Here is an 18,013-nt window from a genome sequence, read left to right as displayed (position 1 = left end):
GATCATTTGTTAAACTGTCTAGAATAAGGCCCACGAGCGTCTCTTCATTCTTTCTCACGCACCCTGTCGGAACTGGTCGCCGGGTGCGACCTCTGCAAACGAAGGCATCAAAATTATTTACACTCGTGGCTTGCTGGACACTTTGGATCGCGAGCAAAACTGTATCTAAAGCTAGCCGTATGTTATAGCAAATACTGTCAAAAATGCTTTAATACACCTCATTATTAAGGTGTGCTTCTGTGCATACTGGCCGGCGGTGAACAAAAAATTAGAAAAAAGTTGTGTGGGTATCTTTTGAATAATGTGGTGCAGCAGGATTTCCTAGTGGTTCACGAGAGCCATGATGGTGGATCTCCATCCACAATTTTGCTCACCCTACGCAGCGCTAGTACATGTCTGTACTTAGTCGGTCCTCAACGGGGCAGGAGGTGTAGAGAGCGAATTGTTGACAACCGTTCATACATTAAGAGAAAAGGCAAAATTGCAATACAAGGCGGGAAACGACAAAAGATGCTAATGTACAACCAATTGCGTTTTCACGTGGCCGTTCGCTTCTTTCCTGCACTCACAAGGGAGGAAAAGAAATATATAGTCAGTAAGTCGAGGTTTGTTCTCACTGCTGTCTATAGAAACGCGACAAAAATACCTGGGCCCAATTGGGTTCCATGCATTTTTGCCCCTTCCTTATTCCCGACAGTTAATTCTCATATTAACGAGGCGTGAATGATATGAAAATGTTTGGTCCCCAGAGAAAATGTTCATACTTCCAGTCGTCCGTATCGCACGAATCATATTGACGGGGTCGGCTGGGGAGAATTCAGGATATTACTTCTCTTGGTGTTGATGATATACGATGAATTCCTCTCCCTCCATGTTGGGGCGAAGGGCGGCCCTTGTGATGAATCCTGTGGTTGTGATTTGTGACTGAAGACGTCGCCACGCAGCTCCGGTTTTACGCAGGCGGTACCTGTAGAGATCGCCGAGATAGCAGGGTTGCAGAGTTGGGCCGGCTACTAGGCCTAGCCTGGACTCATGCTAGCGGACGGAGCCGCAGCAGTGAACGCTCTCAAGACCGGAAGCCAAACACCCTTTATTGTCGCCAGCGTCTCTGTTTATAGGGCTGCACCAGCGCCCTCTACATCTCCCCTTCCCGACACATTGACCCCCATCACGCACACGACACAGCTGACTGTCACACACAGTCTGCGAGGTTCAGTCACACAGGTTCACAGGTTCAGTCTGCGAGGTGTCCTCACACGTCGGTGTAGTGCGCCCAGGTGGTGACGAAGAGGGGAGAGCGTCCAGCTTCTGGCGAAGACTGAAGCATCTCACGATGAGGTGAGGGACCGTGCAACCCTCGAGGTGGTGTAGAAACAGGGCTGCTGTCAAGTGCACTTGTCGGAGACGACAGCGTGCTTGAACACTGAGGTTCAGTGCTTGTGCCCGAGGACTCCTCTGATGCTGCTTGAGTTTGAGTAGGCAAGGTCGAGTGCCCGTTCTCATTCCACACAAGCTCTGTCGACTGCGGAACAGAAATGTCATTGACAAAAGGCATCAAATGAATCCTGTTGCGGACTAGAATCTTAGTCGTAGTCTCCACCACATAGCAGCGTGGTCGGGCTGCTGGACTAAGTACCACCGCAGGAGTTTTTACATCTCGGACCCAAACACGATCCCCAGCTTCGAGATCTCTCGGACGACTGGCTGCATGCCTTTTGTCGTAATGCTTCTTCTGAAGCTGGCGAGCCTGCCGATCCCTGGAGTCGGAAGGCGTAGATGACGGCCATTTGAGTCTCAACTGGCACTTAGCCATTGGCAACCTTGTTCTCAATCTTCTACCTAACAATAGCTGCGCTGGGTTGTAACCAGTGACACCCGGAGTATTACGATAGGCCAACAATCCCAGAAATGGATCTGAAGACTTGGTGAAGATGTCTTTGATGGTGCGAACCATTCGCTCAACTTCACCGTTCGATTGCGGGTAATTATGGCTTGACGTTCTATGTTCGAAACCATACTGACCCGCAAAGGAGGAAAAGAGCTTTGAAGAGAACTGAGGTCTATTGTCGCTTCTTACTAGCTTGGGTATGCCGAATCGAGCAAAGATGCTTTTGATGGCATTTATAACATCAACAGAAGTTGTATTCTTCAGGTGAATGACATCTGGATATCTCGAGTAATAGTCGACTACCAACAGATAATCATGACCTCTGTGCTTGAACAAATCTATGCCAACCTCCTCCCATGGCATCAAAGGAGTTTTTGTAACCATAAGTGGCTCCTGACGAGGGATTCGTGTTGAAGCACATTGTCGGCACATGAGTACCTTGTCACGGATCTGTTGAGACATGCGAAATCACCAAACAGCTTCTTGCGCCCGTTGACGTGTTCTATTGATACCCTGGTGACCCTCGTGGAGAAGTTCTAATGTCACCTTTTGGAGAGAAGCAGGGATGACAAGTCTATGGTCCTTAAAGAGAATATTATCTATGAGGGACAAATCACCTCTATACTCCCAATACTTTTTCATATATTGTGGAAGCCTTTCCTTATGCGGCCAACCCTGAGTACAGTATTGAGTTAAAAGGGTACATTCTCCATCCTGCTGTTGATGGCTGCGAACATCATCAGGACTGATTAGACGAGTCTCAGTGATTGCTGAAATATGCAGCTGTAAGAATTTTTCGACCATATCCCCTTGTTGGGGAGGTGGAGCTACTGGAGTGCGAGACAGCGTGTCTGCAGTAGCAAGCTGCTTGCCAGGCACATAAACAACTCGGAACTGATATCGCATCAGTTTGATACGGAACCTCTGAATCCTAGGTGGCATCATGTCAAGATCTGATTTCCCTAGAAGAGTTACTAGAAGCTGATGATCCGTTTCCACAATAAATGAGATACCACGAATGAACTGGTCAAACCGGTAAATTGCCCATGTCACTGCTAGAGCCTCTTTTTCGGTCTGGCTGTAGAGTTTTTCTGCCTCTGACAGAGCACGAGACGCAAATGCTACAGGACGTAGCTCACCAGTGGGCTGTTCTTGCAAAAGAACTGTGCCAATGCCAAAAGAGCTGGCATCACATGACAAAGTTGTATTGTAGCTTGGATGATACTTAGCTACACACAGTGAAGACGTGAGCATTAACTTTACCTTGTTGAAAGCTAACTCTTGCATAGGACCCCAGTACCAGTCGCTATGCTTATTTAGGAGTTCTCTAATCGGTGCTGTAGCCTGAGACAGATTTGGAAGGAAGCTACCAATATGATTCATCATACCAAGAAACCGGCGAACACTATGAACATATTTCGGAGTTGGTAAAGAACGGATAGCTTCAAGCTTGTCAGGACTCGGAGAAATACCATTTTCACTCACAACTACGCCTAGAAATTCTATTTGCCGTTGGCCAAAACAACATTTGTTTTTGTTAAGCTTTACATCTGCTTTGCTTAGACGATCCAGAACTTCAGATAACTTCTGGTCGTGTTCCTCTTTATCTTTCTCAAAAACCAGAATGTCATCAATCATATTAACAACGTTAGATTGGCCTTCCAAGATTCTAGCCATTTCCCTTTGAAAGAATTCCGGAGCAGATGTTATTCCAAACGGTAAACGACAGTAGCAGTAACGACCAAAAGGCGTGATGAATGTTGTGAACTCCTGACAATCTTCTGAAAGACGGATTTGATGAAATCCAGCAGTGGCGTCCAGCTTTGAGAAAACTTTGGCATCACCTAATTGTCCTAGGACCCATTCAACCGTAGGTAAAACGTGCCTTTCCCTGAGAACTTCCTTGTTAAGTTTGGTCAGATCCACACAGAGGCGGTATCCACCTGAAACTTTAGGAACTACTACCAAGCCTGCACACCATGCCGTTGGCTTGTCGATACGCCTAATAACTCCCAGTCTTTCAAGTGAGTCAAGTTCATCTTTAACCACGTTAGGAGGGGCATGGGAATCCTACGTGGGACGCTCAGAGCAAAAGGTACAGCGTTCGGGTTTAGTCGGATAGTGTACTCCGCACCAAAAGTCCCTAAGCCTTCAAAAATATCCTGCGTCGGCAACTGACGAGGAGAATGAGAAGGAGGAGCCTGACTTACTTGCGAACGTGCCAGCGCATCGACGAAATGAACAACTCCAAGAGCTGTGATGGCTGGATAACCCAGAAGTGGCGTCGACTGCGATGGCAGGACGTAGACTCTCTGCTGCGATGTGCGACCTTTCCATTCGAGGGTAGCTAGAAATTGACCAGCAACCCTCAACTGCCGGTTGTCTGGCCCGGTGAGGCGACCCTCCGGCGCGTCCAGCCGCGACGGAATGCCTGGAAAAGTGGCGGGAACCACAGTCACTTCTGCACCAGAGTCCACTTTAAATTCAAGAGGAAGTCCGTTGACCTTGACACACACGAACTTGGCGTTCTCCGTCTTCTCCTTCTTGATAGGATGCACAGAAACGGAGTGCGAGTGTCTTGCGGATGAGCGTTGCTTGGAGACGCAGACGCTCTCAAAATGATCCTTCTTTTTGCAGAATCTGCATGCAGCGTTCCGCGCAGGGCAATTATCACGTGTGTGAGCTTCACGTCGCAGAAGTTGCAGGGTTTTTCCGAAGCGTTTCGACGAGCGTCTCTCGGAATGGATTTGCGACGCGCGGTGGCGTCCACATGCACAGGCAAAGTACCGTTGTGCGCTCGTTCCTTGCTTTCCTTCTGCGCGTCCTCATACAAGCGGGCATGTAAAAGCGCCTTCTCGAGAATCAAATCCGGCGTTCGGCAAGGTTGTTCCGAAAGCTTACTATCGAACAGGCCAACAACGAAGCGTTCACGAACCAGCCTGTCTTCGACGCTGGAAGAGCCGTAGTTGCATTTCTTTACCATCGAACGCAGGGTGGAATAGATTTGGATTGGATTGGATTGTAAAACGTTTATTGCCAACAGTCTGAAGGGCATATAGGCCCCCCGCCTAAACGACGGCCAGAAGGTCTTGGCTCCTGGCGGCGTCTTCGGCCAGTTGGACGACTTTTGTTTGAGTCTGCGGATCGGAGCTGAGTAGGAGAGCCTCCCATTGTTCAAGTGACTTTATTTTTTGTCCCTCCAGGGGGGCAAAAGGGCATTTCCAGAGAATATGGTTGAGATCCGCTTTGGCCTTACATTGCTTACACTCGTTTGAATATTGTCCCGGATAATAACGACTACACATAACCGGGTTCGGAAACGTATAAGTTTGGAGACGGCGCCAAGAGGTGGCCTGACTCTTTGTCAATGATTTATCAGCAGCGGGGTACTTTGTTCGATTGAGCCTATAATGTTGTGTGATTTCTCTGTAACCTACAAGACGATCCCTGTCTGCGAAGCCCTCGGTATGGCCACTGGCTCGGAAAGCAAGACCTCGAGCCAGTTCGTGAGCTGCTTCATTTCCAGCCAGGGATGCGTGTGCAGGTGTCCAGACTATGCGAATTTTGCGGTCGTCCCTTGCAGTCCGCAGGATTCCGTTCGTCAGAGGGGAGACCCTCCCCTTGGCAAAGTTCATCACTGCTACCTTTGAGTCACTGACTATCATTGACGCATCCGTGCCCACTATTGCAAGTGCGATGGCGGCTTCTTCTGCAATTTCGGGACTGTCCGTCGTGATCGAAGCGCCGGCTCGGAGATATGTCTCGGCGCTAGCTACCGCTATCACCATTCTCCCCCTCCCGCAATTAGCTGCGTCCACGTAGGCCACGTCTTCTATCGGATAGTTTTTGAAACATTTGCCGAGGGCTTCAGCCCGTTTCTCTCTGCGATCCTTGTGGTGGACGGGATGCATGTTTTTCGGTAGTGGTGCGATCATCAGCCTATCGCGCACGCTCTTAAGCATGTCCACTTTCGGACCTCGCTGACTCTCGTAATTTATTCCTAGTTTCGCGAGGATTTGCCTGCCTGTAACGCTTCCCGACAGCCTTTCGTACTGCGAGACTGTCACGCCTTCCACAATTTCATCCAATGTGTTGTGAAGACCTAGTTCTAAAAGTTTTGCGGTGGGGGTCCGAATTGGTAAACCCAGCGCCTGCTTGACACTTCTGCGAATGATCCCTTCCAGCTTGGACTTCTCCGCTGCCTTGAGATTAAGGAAAGGAGCTACGTAAGCAATCTTACTTATTACAAAGGCTTGAACTAATCTGATTAGATTCGTTTCTTTCATGCCATAGCGCCTATTTGCGATTCTGCGGATGAGCCGCATAGTCTGTTGCGCGCATATCTCCAACTTCTTTATTGCTTCTCCATTGAAACCGTTGTTTTGAATGTACAGCCCTAGGACTCTAATCCTGTCCACCGTCGGGATATCGAGTCCCTGAGCCTTAAGAGATATCCGCGGGGGATCCGACCGTGATTTCCTCTTTGGTTGGTAAAAAAGCATTTCCGATTTTTGCGGGGAGCACCTAAGCCCCCTATCATTTACATACTTTTCAACTTCTCCTATGGCCATTTGGAGAGTCTCCTCTATTTGACCGTCAGTTCCTTTGCCAATCCACATAGTAATGTCATCCGCATACATGGAATGACTGAGACCTTCAATCGCTGCTAGTTTGCTAGGAAGCCCGATCATGGCCACGTTGAAAAGAAGCGGGGACAGTACAGATCCCTGCGGGGTCCCCTTGCTCCCTAGCTCTATGTAGTCTGATTTACTTTCCCCGAAGTTAATTTGGGCCACTCTGTCGGAAAGGAAATTTTTAACATAGTTGTAGGTTTTCGGGCCTACTCCCAGGAGGCTGAGATTATCCAGGATCGCCTTGTGCGTGACGTTATCGAAAGCCTTCGCCAGGTCAAGACTCAGAATGACCTTCGCGTCCCGCGTTTGTGAGTCCAGAATTTCATGTTTTAGTTGCAGCATCACGTCCTGCGTTGAGAGATGAGACCTGAATCCCACCATGGAGATAGGATAAAGATGGTGGTCTTCCATGTAGTTGTTGAGACGTGTCTGCACTACATGCTCCATCAATTTCCCTGCACAGGAGGTTAGGGATATAGGCCTTAGATTCTCGATCGACAAAGGTTTCCCCGGTTTAGGAATAAGTACCACCTTAGCCGACTTCCACTGCTTAGGAATCTCACCCGCCTCCCAACATTTCTGCATGTAGGCAGTGAGTGCTGTTATAGAGTTGTCGTCGAGATTTCTGAGCAATTTGTTGCTTACCCCATCCGGTCCGGGCGCTGAATTAGTATTTAATCTAGCAAGCTCTGCTCGCACTTCGGATTCAGTAATGGGTTCGTCCAAGCGATCGTTGGGTATCCCACAGTAACCATGCAGAGGTACCTTCTCGGTGTCCCCTATGTACTTAGATCGAATCTCATCGAGCAGCTCTTGCTCTGTACCCTCATGTTTATGCTGGATCTTTTGGAGGTTTTGCCTCTGGGCCGTTTTACATCCGTCAGGGTCTAGGAGGTATCTGAGTAAACTCCATGTGCGAGCCAGACTTATATTCCCGTCCATTTTGTCGCATAGCGATTCCCAGTTTTGCCTAGAAAGTTTGAGCGCATATTCCTCTATCTCTTTGTTGTGCCTTGCTATCCTTCTGCGAAGGTTACGATTCCACTTTTGACTTTTAAGTCGCTTTTCCATACTTGTTTTGGCTTGCCACATATGGAGGAGGCGGGTGTCCATTGTTTCTAGGCCTGAGTCTTCCGCCACAGTCTGGGTCGCTTTACGAGCGTCCAATTGGAGCTGCCTTATCCACTCCTCAATGTCATCAATTTCTGTGGTGTTAGCGCTCTGTTCCCGGATTTTTCGGAAGGCGTATCACTCAACAAGTGAGTGACGTCGGCCTGGGCGTTTATAGGGCCCAGCAGTAATTACCGTTTCCAAAATAAAGTGATCACTGCCTAAATTTTCTTGAGTGTTAACCCAGTTTGCGCTGCCGACGTTCTTAACGAGGGTGAGGTCCGGAGATGTGTCCGTACTGACGCTATTTTCCGTTCTAGTGGGAGACTGAGGGTCCGTAAGTAGGGTGAAGGCCCCTTGTTGCATATCGAGCCAGAGCTCTCTACCCTTGACACATTCTCTCTGGTACCCCCAAGCAGCGTGATGGGCGTTGAAGTCCCCCATTACCACCACCGCTTGTTTGTTAGCAATGCGTAGAGTTTTTTGAAGAAGCGACCCGAAGCGAGTCTTTCTTTGTTTTGGATTGCTGTATATATTCAGCACAAATAGGCTGGTCTTAATTTTATTATTCGGAATGAGTTCTAGAAGAACGTGCTCTACGTGACTGATCCCCGTGTCATGCGCAATAGCCGTTATGTTTCTTTTAACGAGGGTGGTAACTCCCGCCTTCTCGCCAGAGGTATTAAAAGATTGATAGCCTGATAATTTTGCAATCCCCCCAGTTTCCTGAAGAGCGATCACGTCCGGGCAGTCTTTACCAATGAGGAGTTGTTGAAGAACTGCTCGCTTCCGGCGGTATCCCCGACAGTTCCACTGCCAGAGCGTATATCTATTGTCCTTATGTTGCCTGGCCATTTTGAAGTTGTTGAAGGGTTATCGTAATAGCGTCTGTCTTATTCTCTACGGCCTGCCGCCATGCATTCATAGCTAACAGCTCGTTTCCTAGCCTTTTGGTTTCTGTAGTGATTTCCTGAACAACGTTAAAAATGGACTGAATTTGTGCCTGAATTTTGTTATGTGTGGCCTGAACCTGGGCATCAATTTTGTCCTCTAGCCTCCTGCATACCTCTGCGAGCGTGAGCTCGGGCTGCGTGTTGTCACACGTCCTCTTTTTTGTAGGCGGGGGAAGCGATGGTGGCGCCACCGAGGCATCACTGACACCGGCCGCCGCCTCCACCAGGGCGGAATAGAACGTGTCCACGCTCTCAGATGGTTGTTTTACACGCTTATGGAAGCGAAAGCTTTCATGAACTTCATTCACAGGATGAATGAAGTGAGCCGTGAAGCGTTGTTTAACTTCGGCATACGACGCGCTTTCCAGCTCGGTGAGCCCAAGAGAAGAGAGGATGCGGTGCGCTTGAACACCCATGCAATAAAGAAGTGTGCGAATCCTTACTTCGTCCGTTGCTGAAGACGCACCCGTGGCGACAGCAAAATCTTCAAATTGCTCCACCCACGATGACCAGGAGGCCGGGTCATCGAAGTCGAACGCTGGTGGTGGTGGTGGTGAAAACTTTTATTTTGTGAAAAAGAGTTTGGGAGCCACAGAGTGGCCCCGCTACATGGTCGGCGTCCCTAGTCCGGGACACCGCACGACGAGGCCCCGTCTCTCGCCCGTTTCACCAGAGCCCTTTGGGACTCAAGCGAGGAGCAGTTGAGGAGGGCAGTCTCCCATGCCTCTCTGGAAGGGGTAGGGGAAGGGGGGAGGTGGGGATTTTGAGTACATGCCCACACCATGTGGAAGATATCACAGGTCTCCCCACAGTGTGGGCATCGCCCATCCGTGTTAGGATCGTAATGTTTTATTATTGCAGGACAGAGTAGAGTACCTGTCTGCAGGCGCCTTAAAGTTCGCTCCTCCGTCTTACTCAGCCCTTTTGCAGGGGCCGGGAAAAGGCGGTGGTTGTCGCTATAATATGTTAATATTTCCCTGAATCGCAGCAGCGGCTGGTTAGTCTCCGAGCCAGAAGAGCTGGGATGAGGAGCCCGGTGAGTAAGCGCTCGGGCAGCCGCATCAGCGGCCTCATTACCTCGTAAGCCCTGGTGGCCAGGAGCCCAAATGATTCGTTTGGGTGTTGGATCAGTGGCAGTCCGTCGTAGAATACAAGCAGCTAAGGGGGAGATCTCCCCTGCCAAGTAATGTTCACATGCTTTTCGGGAGTCCGTGATGATTATTCTCGAATTGGCGTGGGCGGCAGCATGCGCTATCGCTACTTCCTCGGCCCGCATTGAATTCGGGGCTCGAAAGGAGAGTCCATCAACGTGCATTTCCTGGTGAACGACAGCGGCCGAGTAAAATCCCGTGGGCGATGGCCCTGCTACGTCTACATAATATACACCGGGTTGGGAGCCGTGTTGTCTCTCAAGAGCCCGAGCCCGCGCTTGTCGTCTGTTTTCATGCATGTCGGTGTCCATGTTACGGGGGAGCGGGGAGACCCAGAGCATATGGCGCCATAGTACTGGGATACGCTCCGCCTCCTCTGGAGTGCAGTCGTGTTGGATGTGTAACCGGTTTAGCAGGCGGCGCCCAGGAGCCGTCTGCGTGAGCCGCGTGTATTGGTTCACGAGGTGGGCCTCCCGCAGCTCCTGGTAGGAGTTTAGCACCCCCAATGCCTTGAGTTTGGCATTAGAGGTAGCCACCGGGAGATCCAGGGCTCGCTTTGTTGCCTTGCGGATGATGGCGTCTATTCGCGCCTCGTCTTGCTTAGTAGTGCGGAGATATGGCACGGCGTAGAGGATCCGGCTAGTCACGAAGGCATAGACGAGCCGAAGCGTGTGCCAGACAAACCCGCGAATCGAGGTTGCGTCTCAGTCGAAGACGACGCGTCCATGGCGCTGCAGATGGTCTTGGTCTTGAGGTGGTCTTGAGGTGGTCTTGAGATAGCATAAAGATTAAAAAAAAGGAAAATTAGAATTCAAAGACTTCTGACACCATGTAGAGATTGCCGAGATGGCAGGGTTGCAGAGTTGGGCCGGCTACTAGGCCTAGCCTGGACCCATTCTAGCGGACGGAGCCGCAGCAGTGAACGCTCTCAAGACCGGAAGCCAAAGACCCTTTATTGTCGCCAGCGTCTCTATTTATAGGGCTGCACCAGCGCCCTCTACAGTATCCTCAAGTGGCTTTCTTAAAGGCGTTGTTTATTATTGTAAAAATAGAACGGTTTTGATTCAAATGTTGCGATTGCCCTTAAACTAAAGCTTCTTGCTTTAAAGTGAACACTTGTGCTACTTCGATAGCGTTTAGGGAAAAGCTATAAACCTCCCCCGAAAACTGCTGCCAAACCGGACCAGTGCCGGCCATTCGCGACCGACTTTCCCGGCTGATGCAAAACTGCCCGCCCCACGGTCTCACTCGCGCGGACTCGTTCCGTCCGATTGGGTCCGCAGCCGAGGCCGGGCATTGCAAAAAGCATGCTTTCACAGGCAGTTTGTTGCATTTTCACACTACAAAGAGAACAAGGAACACAATGGGCAATTGAAGGAGCTGTTTTTGAATCTCTAGAAAGTAAAAAAAAAGAATAAATAGCAGCAAACTCCGGAACTCATCACAATGTATTTTACCTTTGAAGGCCCCCATTGGGGCATTACATAACGGGGGGTGAGAGAGAACAAAATAAACACGATGGAAAGAGATTATTAGGGTACTAACAGAATAAAACATAATGTGGTATAATACAATGGGATATGATACAGTGAATGCAGTTGGACATGATACATTGCAACACTAATTGATGGAGAGTGGTAGGTATCCTATAGGATGCAGAAACAATAAGAAAAAGAAAATTATACAAGTGAAACCACGGGGCTGGAAACAGACTCGTCTCGGAGCCATTGTCCCGTGTAGGAAGGGACAAGAACCGAAAGGCAGAGACGCGTAATCGGACCCCGTTGCAGAAGTCTGTACCTTTCACGCCTCTCCTCAACAACATCCGTGACCGGTGTTCTTGGGGCCTCAATGTTGGTTTTTGGTTCTTCTAGAAGAAGGTCTCGTTGGTACATGTAGACGGCAGCGACGTAGAAGGGCTAACAAGACAAACACTGGACACGCTATGAAGATTTTCCCCAGCACAGGGGACGTGCCGAACGCCGAATCCGAAGGATCAAAAGTGTCAACAAGAAGACAGCGCGCCTCCTTTACCACAGCATCTGAAAAATGGCCTGAGGTTGCCTTCCTCTGCCGGGAATAAATTAATAATAATAAATTCTTTATTTCACTCATGAAGTGGGGGAGGCGGGAAAAAAAGCTGAAAATTCAGCTTCACTAGTTCCCAGCTCCCCAGAGTACAAAAAATTCAAGAAACAAAAGAAGAGAGGAGAAGAAAAAAATAAAATAAAATAATGGCAGAGCGGCATAAGAACAGCACAAATCAAAATACAGAAATGCTTTGTTTACAAAGTCAGATCGGCTTGTACAAAGAAAATAAACAAATTAATTCTAATTGAGCTGTATGAGACACCGGTGATAAGCGAAAGTACATGCCGGAAAAAGCCCGCAAAAACAAGAACTTTACATAAGTAAAAGAAAGACGAAGAAAAACAATGCGCATGAACCGAAAAGTTGCTCAAGGATGGGTACAGCGTACATATACAGAATGAGAGAAATACCCCATCATATGAACGGATTGTTTTCTATGAACAGTAATTTCAGTTCTCTTTTTGAAGTTAACTCGGGAGTGATACCGTTTCTATAACAGATATTTAACAAGTGTGGTAGCATTCTGTTTATCATTTGTCGTCCATAATCTGTCCTGCACGTTTTTACTAACCAAGGCTGTGTGCTTCTATATTCATAAGGTAGTGTTCTTTTACAAAGAGATGCCAACCGTAATAGACAATGGGTGTTTTCATTTCAATCCTATAACGCGAACACAAGCCGTGCGAGTATAGGCTGTCTATTTTCATTATACAATATTTCGAGAACAAAAGGTGGGAAGGGTGACTTCTGGGGACGTTTTCAATGTTTGTTAACATTTTTTTCTGCAATGTCAGGATTTTTTGCAAATTTCCTTTGGTTGTATTCCCCCAGGCTAGTTGGCAATAGTTTATGTGTGAGTGGAATAGTGCATTGAACAATAAAAGTTTAAACTTTGGAGGTAGAGTATATCTGTTTGCGTCCGTTACTCCCACGATGCAATCACGTGGCGCACGTGATTGTCCCACGTCATATTTTCGCTGAAATATACTTCAAGTATTTTAAATGTGTTTACTATCTCTATCTTTGAGTTGTTCAACTTAATGTCTCTGTCAATGCTAATAAATTTGTTTTTCGCACGGTATAGGACAGCCTTCGTTTTACTGACGTTTATTTTTAATTTGTTCAGTTGGGTCCATTTGTCTAATTTCCCAAGAGTTTTGTTCGCTCTAGTGATGACCTCATCTGCGCTAGCTGCAGTGAACAACAGTGTCACATCATCCGCGTAAGTGACAAATTTCACCGTGGGATCGATGCTTACGATGTCATTTAGGTACAACTTAAAAAGAAACGGGCCAAGAACCTGCAAAAATGGGCAATACATTGGATGAGTAGCCATTTAAATATACGTACTGGTTTCGATCATTTAGGTAGGATGTCAAAAGCGATAGCACAGTTTCACGGAAGCCGTACATTTCAAGTTTTTTCAGTAGGATAGAGTGATTTAAGTAATCAAGAGCTTCTGTGAAATCGACGTATACCCCAAGGGCTGCTTCTTTGTTTTCGAGAGATTCTAGGACAAATTCCTTTTGCTCCAGCAGTGCCATTTCTGTTTATGTGTGTTTTCTGAAGCCGTATTGCGCGTCCTGTAGAATATTGCATTGTTCACTATTCTTGAGAGAATCATTTTTTCAAATCCTTTCGAAAAAACTGGAAGTATTGACGCAGGTCTAAAGTTTGTAAATTCATTCTTACTTCCTTTCTTGTGCAGTACACTCACTTTGGCAAGCTGCATTTGCTTCGGAAATAGTCCTTGAGATAAGCAAAGGTTATATATTTGAGTTAAGCACTCTGCTATGTCTTCTATCAAATACTTTACTGGTTGTATTACAATGTCTTCTGCGTCAGCACTTTTACTGTTATTTAAGCCCATGAAAACCGATATAACCTCTTACTCTGATATTGGCGTTAAGAACATAGGTTTCTCGTTTCGAGTATCAAGAGTATTTGATTCGACGAAATTAGTAGCTATATCTGTAAAGTGGCTGTTAAGTCAATGCCTGTCAATTCCTTACCCCCATTCTGAATTGTTCTTATTGGGCTTGAACCTGAAGACCTGCCCAGAAGTGCATTCAGTTTCCTCCATAATTCATCTGACTTATTCATAGAGGAAAACTTGTCAAAAAAATATTGATCGTGCGCTCTCCGTATTTCCGTCGTCAGTTTATTTCGAAACACTTTAAACGCTTTAAATATGTCAGGGTCTCGTGTTTTTTCAGACTTTTTGTAAAGCTTGTCCTTTTTACGAAGTTTCTTCAGCAATTCAGGTGTAATTCATATCTTCCTAATGTTCTTACGTTTCTTTGCATGTTTATAAGGAAAACACTTGTTGTATATACGTAAAAAGGCCGTTAAAAACAAAGCATAAGCCCTTTCGGCAGCTGTTTCACTGAGAACGTCGCTCCAATCATGACTATTAACTTCCTCTTTGAAAGTGTTCAGTTTTTTTTTTGTCGAAATATCCCGAAATAATTTAGTTGTCACTTTTCTATTAGGATGTAACAGTAGCTTGGTTTGGGCTAGTTGGTAACAGTTCTTCGAAAACATAGCGCAAAAAGGACACGGACGACACAGAAGTGGATAGCGCCTGTCCTGTCCACTTCTGTGTCGTCCGTGTCCTTTTTGCGCTGTTTTCGAAGTTCTATTGGGGAATTTACTTTTCGGAATTCATATAAAAGTGGCGCGGTGGTCACCGATATCTGTATTTAGTACGCCTGCGTTCAGGACAGGCATGTGCGTATTGGTTATAAATAGGTCAATTAGTGATTCAGACTGCAGTGTAACACGTGTAGGATTGGAAGTCACGTTCAGAAGAGCAAAGGAATTCACTAGATTTTCAAATTCAATTTTCGTGGGGTTGTCTACAAGGAAGTTGATATTGAAATTAGCACCTAAAATGACATCGTAGTTGTTTTCGCTTACAAAAGATAAGAAAAAGTCGAGAAAGGCAAAAGAGGATTTTAAGTTTCCGCTTGGGGGGCGATAGATAACTGCCACAACCTTCCTTTCGATAACAAGAGACAGGACATCATAATCAGGGTGGACAAAAGAAAATTCATGCAACACTTCAGATTGAAAATGTTTTTTTTACCATCAATAGTACGCCACCACCGCGACTGTTCGTGCGATTGATAAAGTGTGAGTCATACAAAGGAAGCTTGAATACATTGTTATGTTCAGTATACCAAGTTTCGGTCAGCATGACCGTATCAAAATCAAAGACTAACTGCGTAAAAAGCAACTCGGGATCGGCCGTCTTAGCCACCGCTCAACGAGCATTTAAATGAAATACACTAAATGATTGCGGATTCTGAGATCCGCAAACATTCAGAAATTCATTTGGCATCACACAACCAGAAGTGTCCAACGCCATGTGCAATGAAGGAATTGTACCTTGACGCTGTCACTGACAAAACTGAAACTGAAAAAGACTAACGAAAAAGGAACACGTAATAAAGCTAAACAGCTTTGTACAAATCTGCTGTACACGCAACATGAATTGCATTCGTTCCGTCTCGCTGTGTGACAAAAATTTTCCCATTTCTGTGCCAAACGTGCTTGAAGTTGTTGTTTTTAGCCCAGTTTTTTGCGTCCCTAAGCATCTACTTGTTCCTTTTTGTCAAGGTCTCGAGCATAAAGCAGTTTGTTTTCATTTGGTTCAGTTCTGCCCTCTTGCTCAAGAACAGATCTTTCTGTGATTGTCTTGAAAACCGGCAATAATCGCTGGGACCTTATCTTTAGCTGCTGGCAATCGATGCACAGCGGCCACATCGCTCACAGTCAGCGCGGGCAGGCTCACCTTGCTCGTAACAGCGTTAACCTTCGACAACAGGTCTTCATTTTCACTTTCTGAAATTCCATGGAATTCGAGGTTTAACTTCCTACTCTGCCACTCAAGGTCATTAATATCCTTCATTATCTGTTCAGAGTCAAGCAAGGGTTCCCTGCTTTCTATAGCGTCAACCCGTTTCCTTAATTCGGCTATGTCCTTATCTTGGCGGGTAATGTGCTGAAGAATTGTGTCATACTGACCTGACATTGTTTGCACCGCCTGCTCAATGTTCTCCACCGTGCACTTCAATGTCATAAGCTGTTCCAGTTTGTCATTTATGCTCATGAACAAGCTGGCATAATCAGTTTCCTGCTCCGTGTTCGACCTGCCACTTTGGCTGCCCCTTTAGGAAATTCCTAATTTCCTAAAGGAAATTAGGAATGTGCAGACGAGTAAACGAGGAATAAAGAAGAAAGGCTGTCAAAAAAAAGCAGCAGAGAAAGTTTGTTGACTGCAGCGGTGGTGTGGAACACAACTAAATGGAGAAGCGCGAAAAGACGGGGACGAACACGGAAACCGACAGAACAGGCGCCGAACTACCAACAATTTATTGAGAGCGGCCGGCAGCTTTTTGATGCCAGCCAGGACCCACGTGACACCAGAAAACAATATCAGCACATGATGCAAAAATTATTCATACGTAAAAACCCTTACCAAATATTTGGCACGTGTACATCAAGAATCCAACGCGCAGCAGTCCGGTGGTGGGCCGAAACCGACACCAGCGGAAAACTAGAGAACAGTGAAAACGGGCAGAATTAAAATTTGAGCGAGAGTAGTGTCAAAAACAAAATGCAAAGTCAAAATAAAAAGCTAACAGGCACAAAAATGCATTATAAAATGAAAGCTAGAAGATAACTGAAACAAAAACAATAAAACAAGAATAACATAACAGAGCGAAAGATGAGCCCAGGACGTCAAGGAAGGGCTCTTCCAATTCGAGTGCGTGGCCTTATTATCAGCAGCATAGATTACGATATGAAACTCCGATACGCTTTCTTTGATTTTTCCTGCCCTGCTAAAACGGCCCACGAAAGCCCCTCTGGCGATGTGGGATCTGTTCAAAAGGGAGAAGGCGCTCAGATGAATGCTAGAGTTAAAGATACAGCACAGTAATGAACCCGTCACATGATTTCTCGAAGGAGTGACCCGTTTAGGCCCTAACGCCACAGGGGAGAAGACAGTGAACCTCCGGATGCGGGGCATCGCAGAGCAACTATCACCCACGAGATTCGAATACGACAATATGACCAGCCTTTGCTGTTTGGTGCTTTGCTCACTGATGGGAAAAGCAGCGCGAAAGAACACGGACATAAAAGAACACACGAGTCAGGACTCACTACGAAATCATCATTTTTCAGCCGCCTCGACGGCTCAGTGGTTTTAGCGCTCAACTCGTGACCTGAAAGGAGAGGGTCGAGATCCTGGCCGTGTTTTGATGGAGGCAAGAGAACCGTGCAACGTTAAGTAACCCCGGGTGGTCGAAATTATCCGGAGTCACTATGCGCTTCGTCCGTGTGTATGTTCCTTGTAGCGCGAATTGATCAGTATGTCCCTCAAAGACTGAGTTGCTTTGGAACGTTAAATCCAATAAACCAAACCAAACCTAATCTTCATATTTCAAACCACTAGCACGATAGATACCCTCACACTGGACCACGTAGTCCGGTCGACCGAGTGATAACGCGAAAAGCGTCTTTAAAAGATAAAAGATGATCGCTATTAATGATTTAACAAGAAGAGCATCCTTACCGGTGCGGCTGAAATATACGTCCCACGACAGAGGCAAAGAAATTAACAACAGCGACTCGTGTTTACAACACCCGCCGAAAATATGAATGGTGGCAGCAAATAACAACAAAGGGCAAATGACTACCAGCAAATGGCCTGAACTTGTATGAAAGACAGAAAGGGACGACGTGAAAGACTGCTAAGATGGCCGCGAAGAAAATGCAAAATATTTGAAAACGTGTGGCGCAAAAGGCGAAGTGAGACGCTGAAAGAGGGCAGATCTATTGACAACCAACAATTACCACGGTGAAAAAGAAAAAAAAAGAAACCTACTGAACGGCAACAGTCGAGACGGAAAAACAATTTTGTTTCTTACTGGTTTTAAGCAACTTAAGTAAACAGCGCGCGTGCCTTAGTAAAGAGAAAAATTACAGTAAAATAGGTGGAACACAGGTCCATGCAGAAAAGAAACACTAGTTTTCAAAGACACACCACCCACGGCATCACTCCACGGCGCTGCTATCTCCGTCGGCGCTCGCTGCGAGAGTGTCCCGTGTGGCGACAGCCTTCGCCCTCACTCTCCAGCAGTCACGTGTCACTGGTGATCGAACCCCGCACCTCCCACG

At 46.8% G+C, this 18,013-nt stretch overlaps 2 protein-coding genes across 2 annotated transcripts in view; one reads left to right on the top strand and one right to left on the bottom strand.

The window, feature by feature from the left end:
• Window positions 1-18,013, top strand: part of LOC149345332 (phospholipid-transporting ATPase ABCA3-like) — a 190,424-nt gene that overhangs the window by 77,123 nt on the left and 95,288 nt on the right. The window lies entirely within an intron of this gene.
• Window positions 979-4,871, bottom strand: LOC149345333 (uncharacterized). The gene is made up of 3 exons (XM_089542825.1): window positions 4,676-4,871; window positions 4,099-4,571; window positions 979-1,522 (listed from the first exon to the last, which is right to left on the bottom strand). Exons 1-3 carry the CDS (start codon window positions 4,869-4,871, stop codon window positions 1,253-1,255), a joined length of 939 nt encoding a protein of 312 aa, XP_089398951.1. The 3' UTR covers window positions 979-1,252.

This window comes from Amblyomma mixtum, chromosome 5 (assembly GCF_055824585.1).
Source record: "Amblyomma mixtum isolate Tamu chromosome 5, ASM5582458v1, whole genome shotgun sequence".
Taxonomy (NCBI): Eukaryota; Metazoa; Arthropoda; class Arachnida; order Ixodida; family Ixodidae; genus Amblyomma; species Amblyomma mixtum.
Note: the sequence above shows the minus strand (reverse complement) of the source record. Positions and strands in the feature narration are given on the sequence as shown.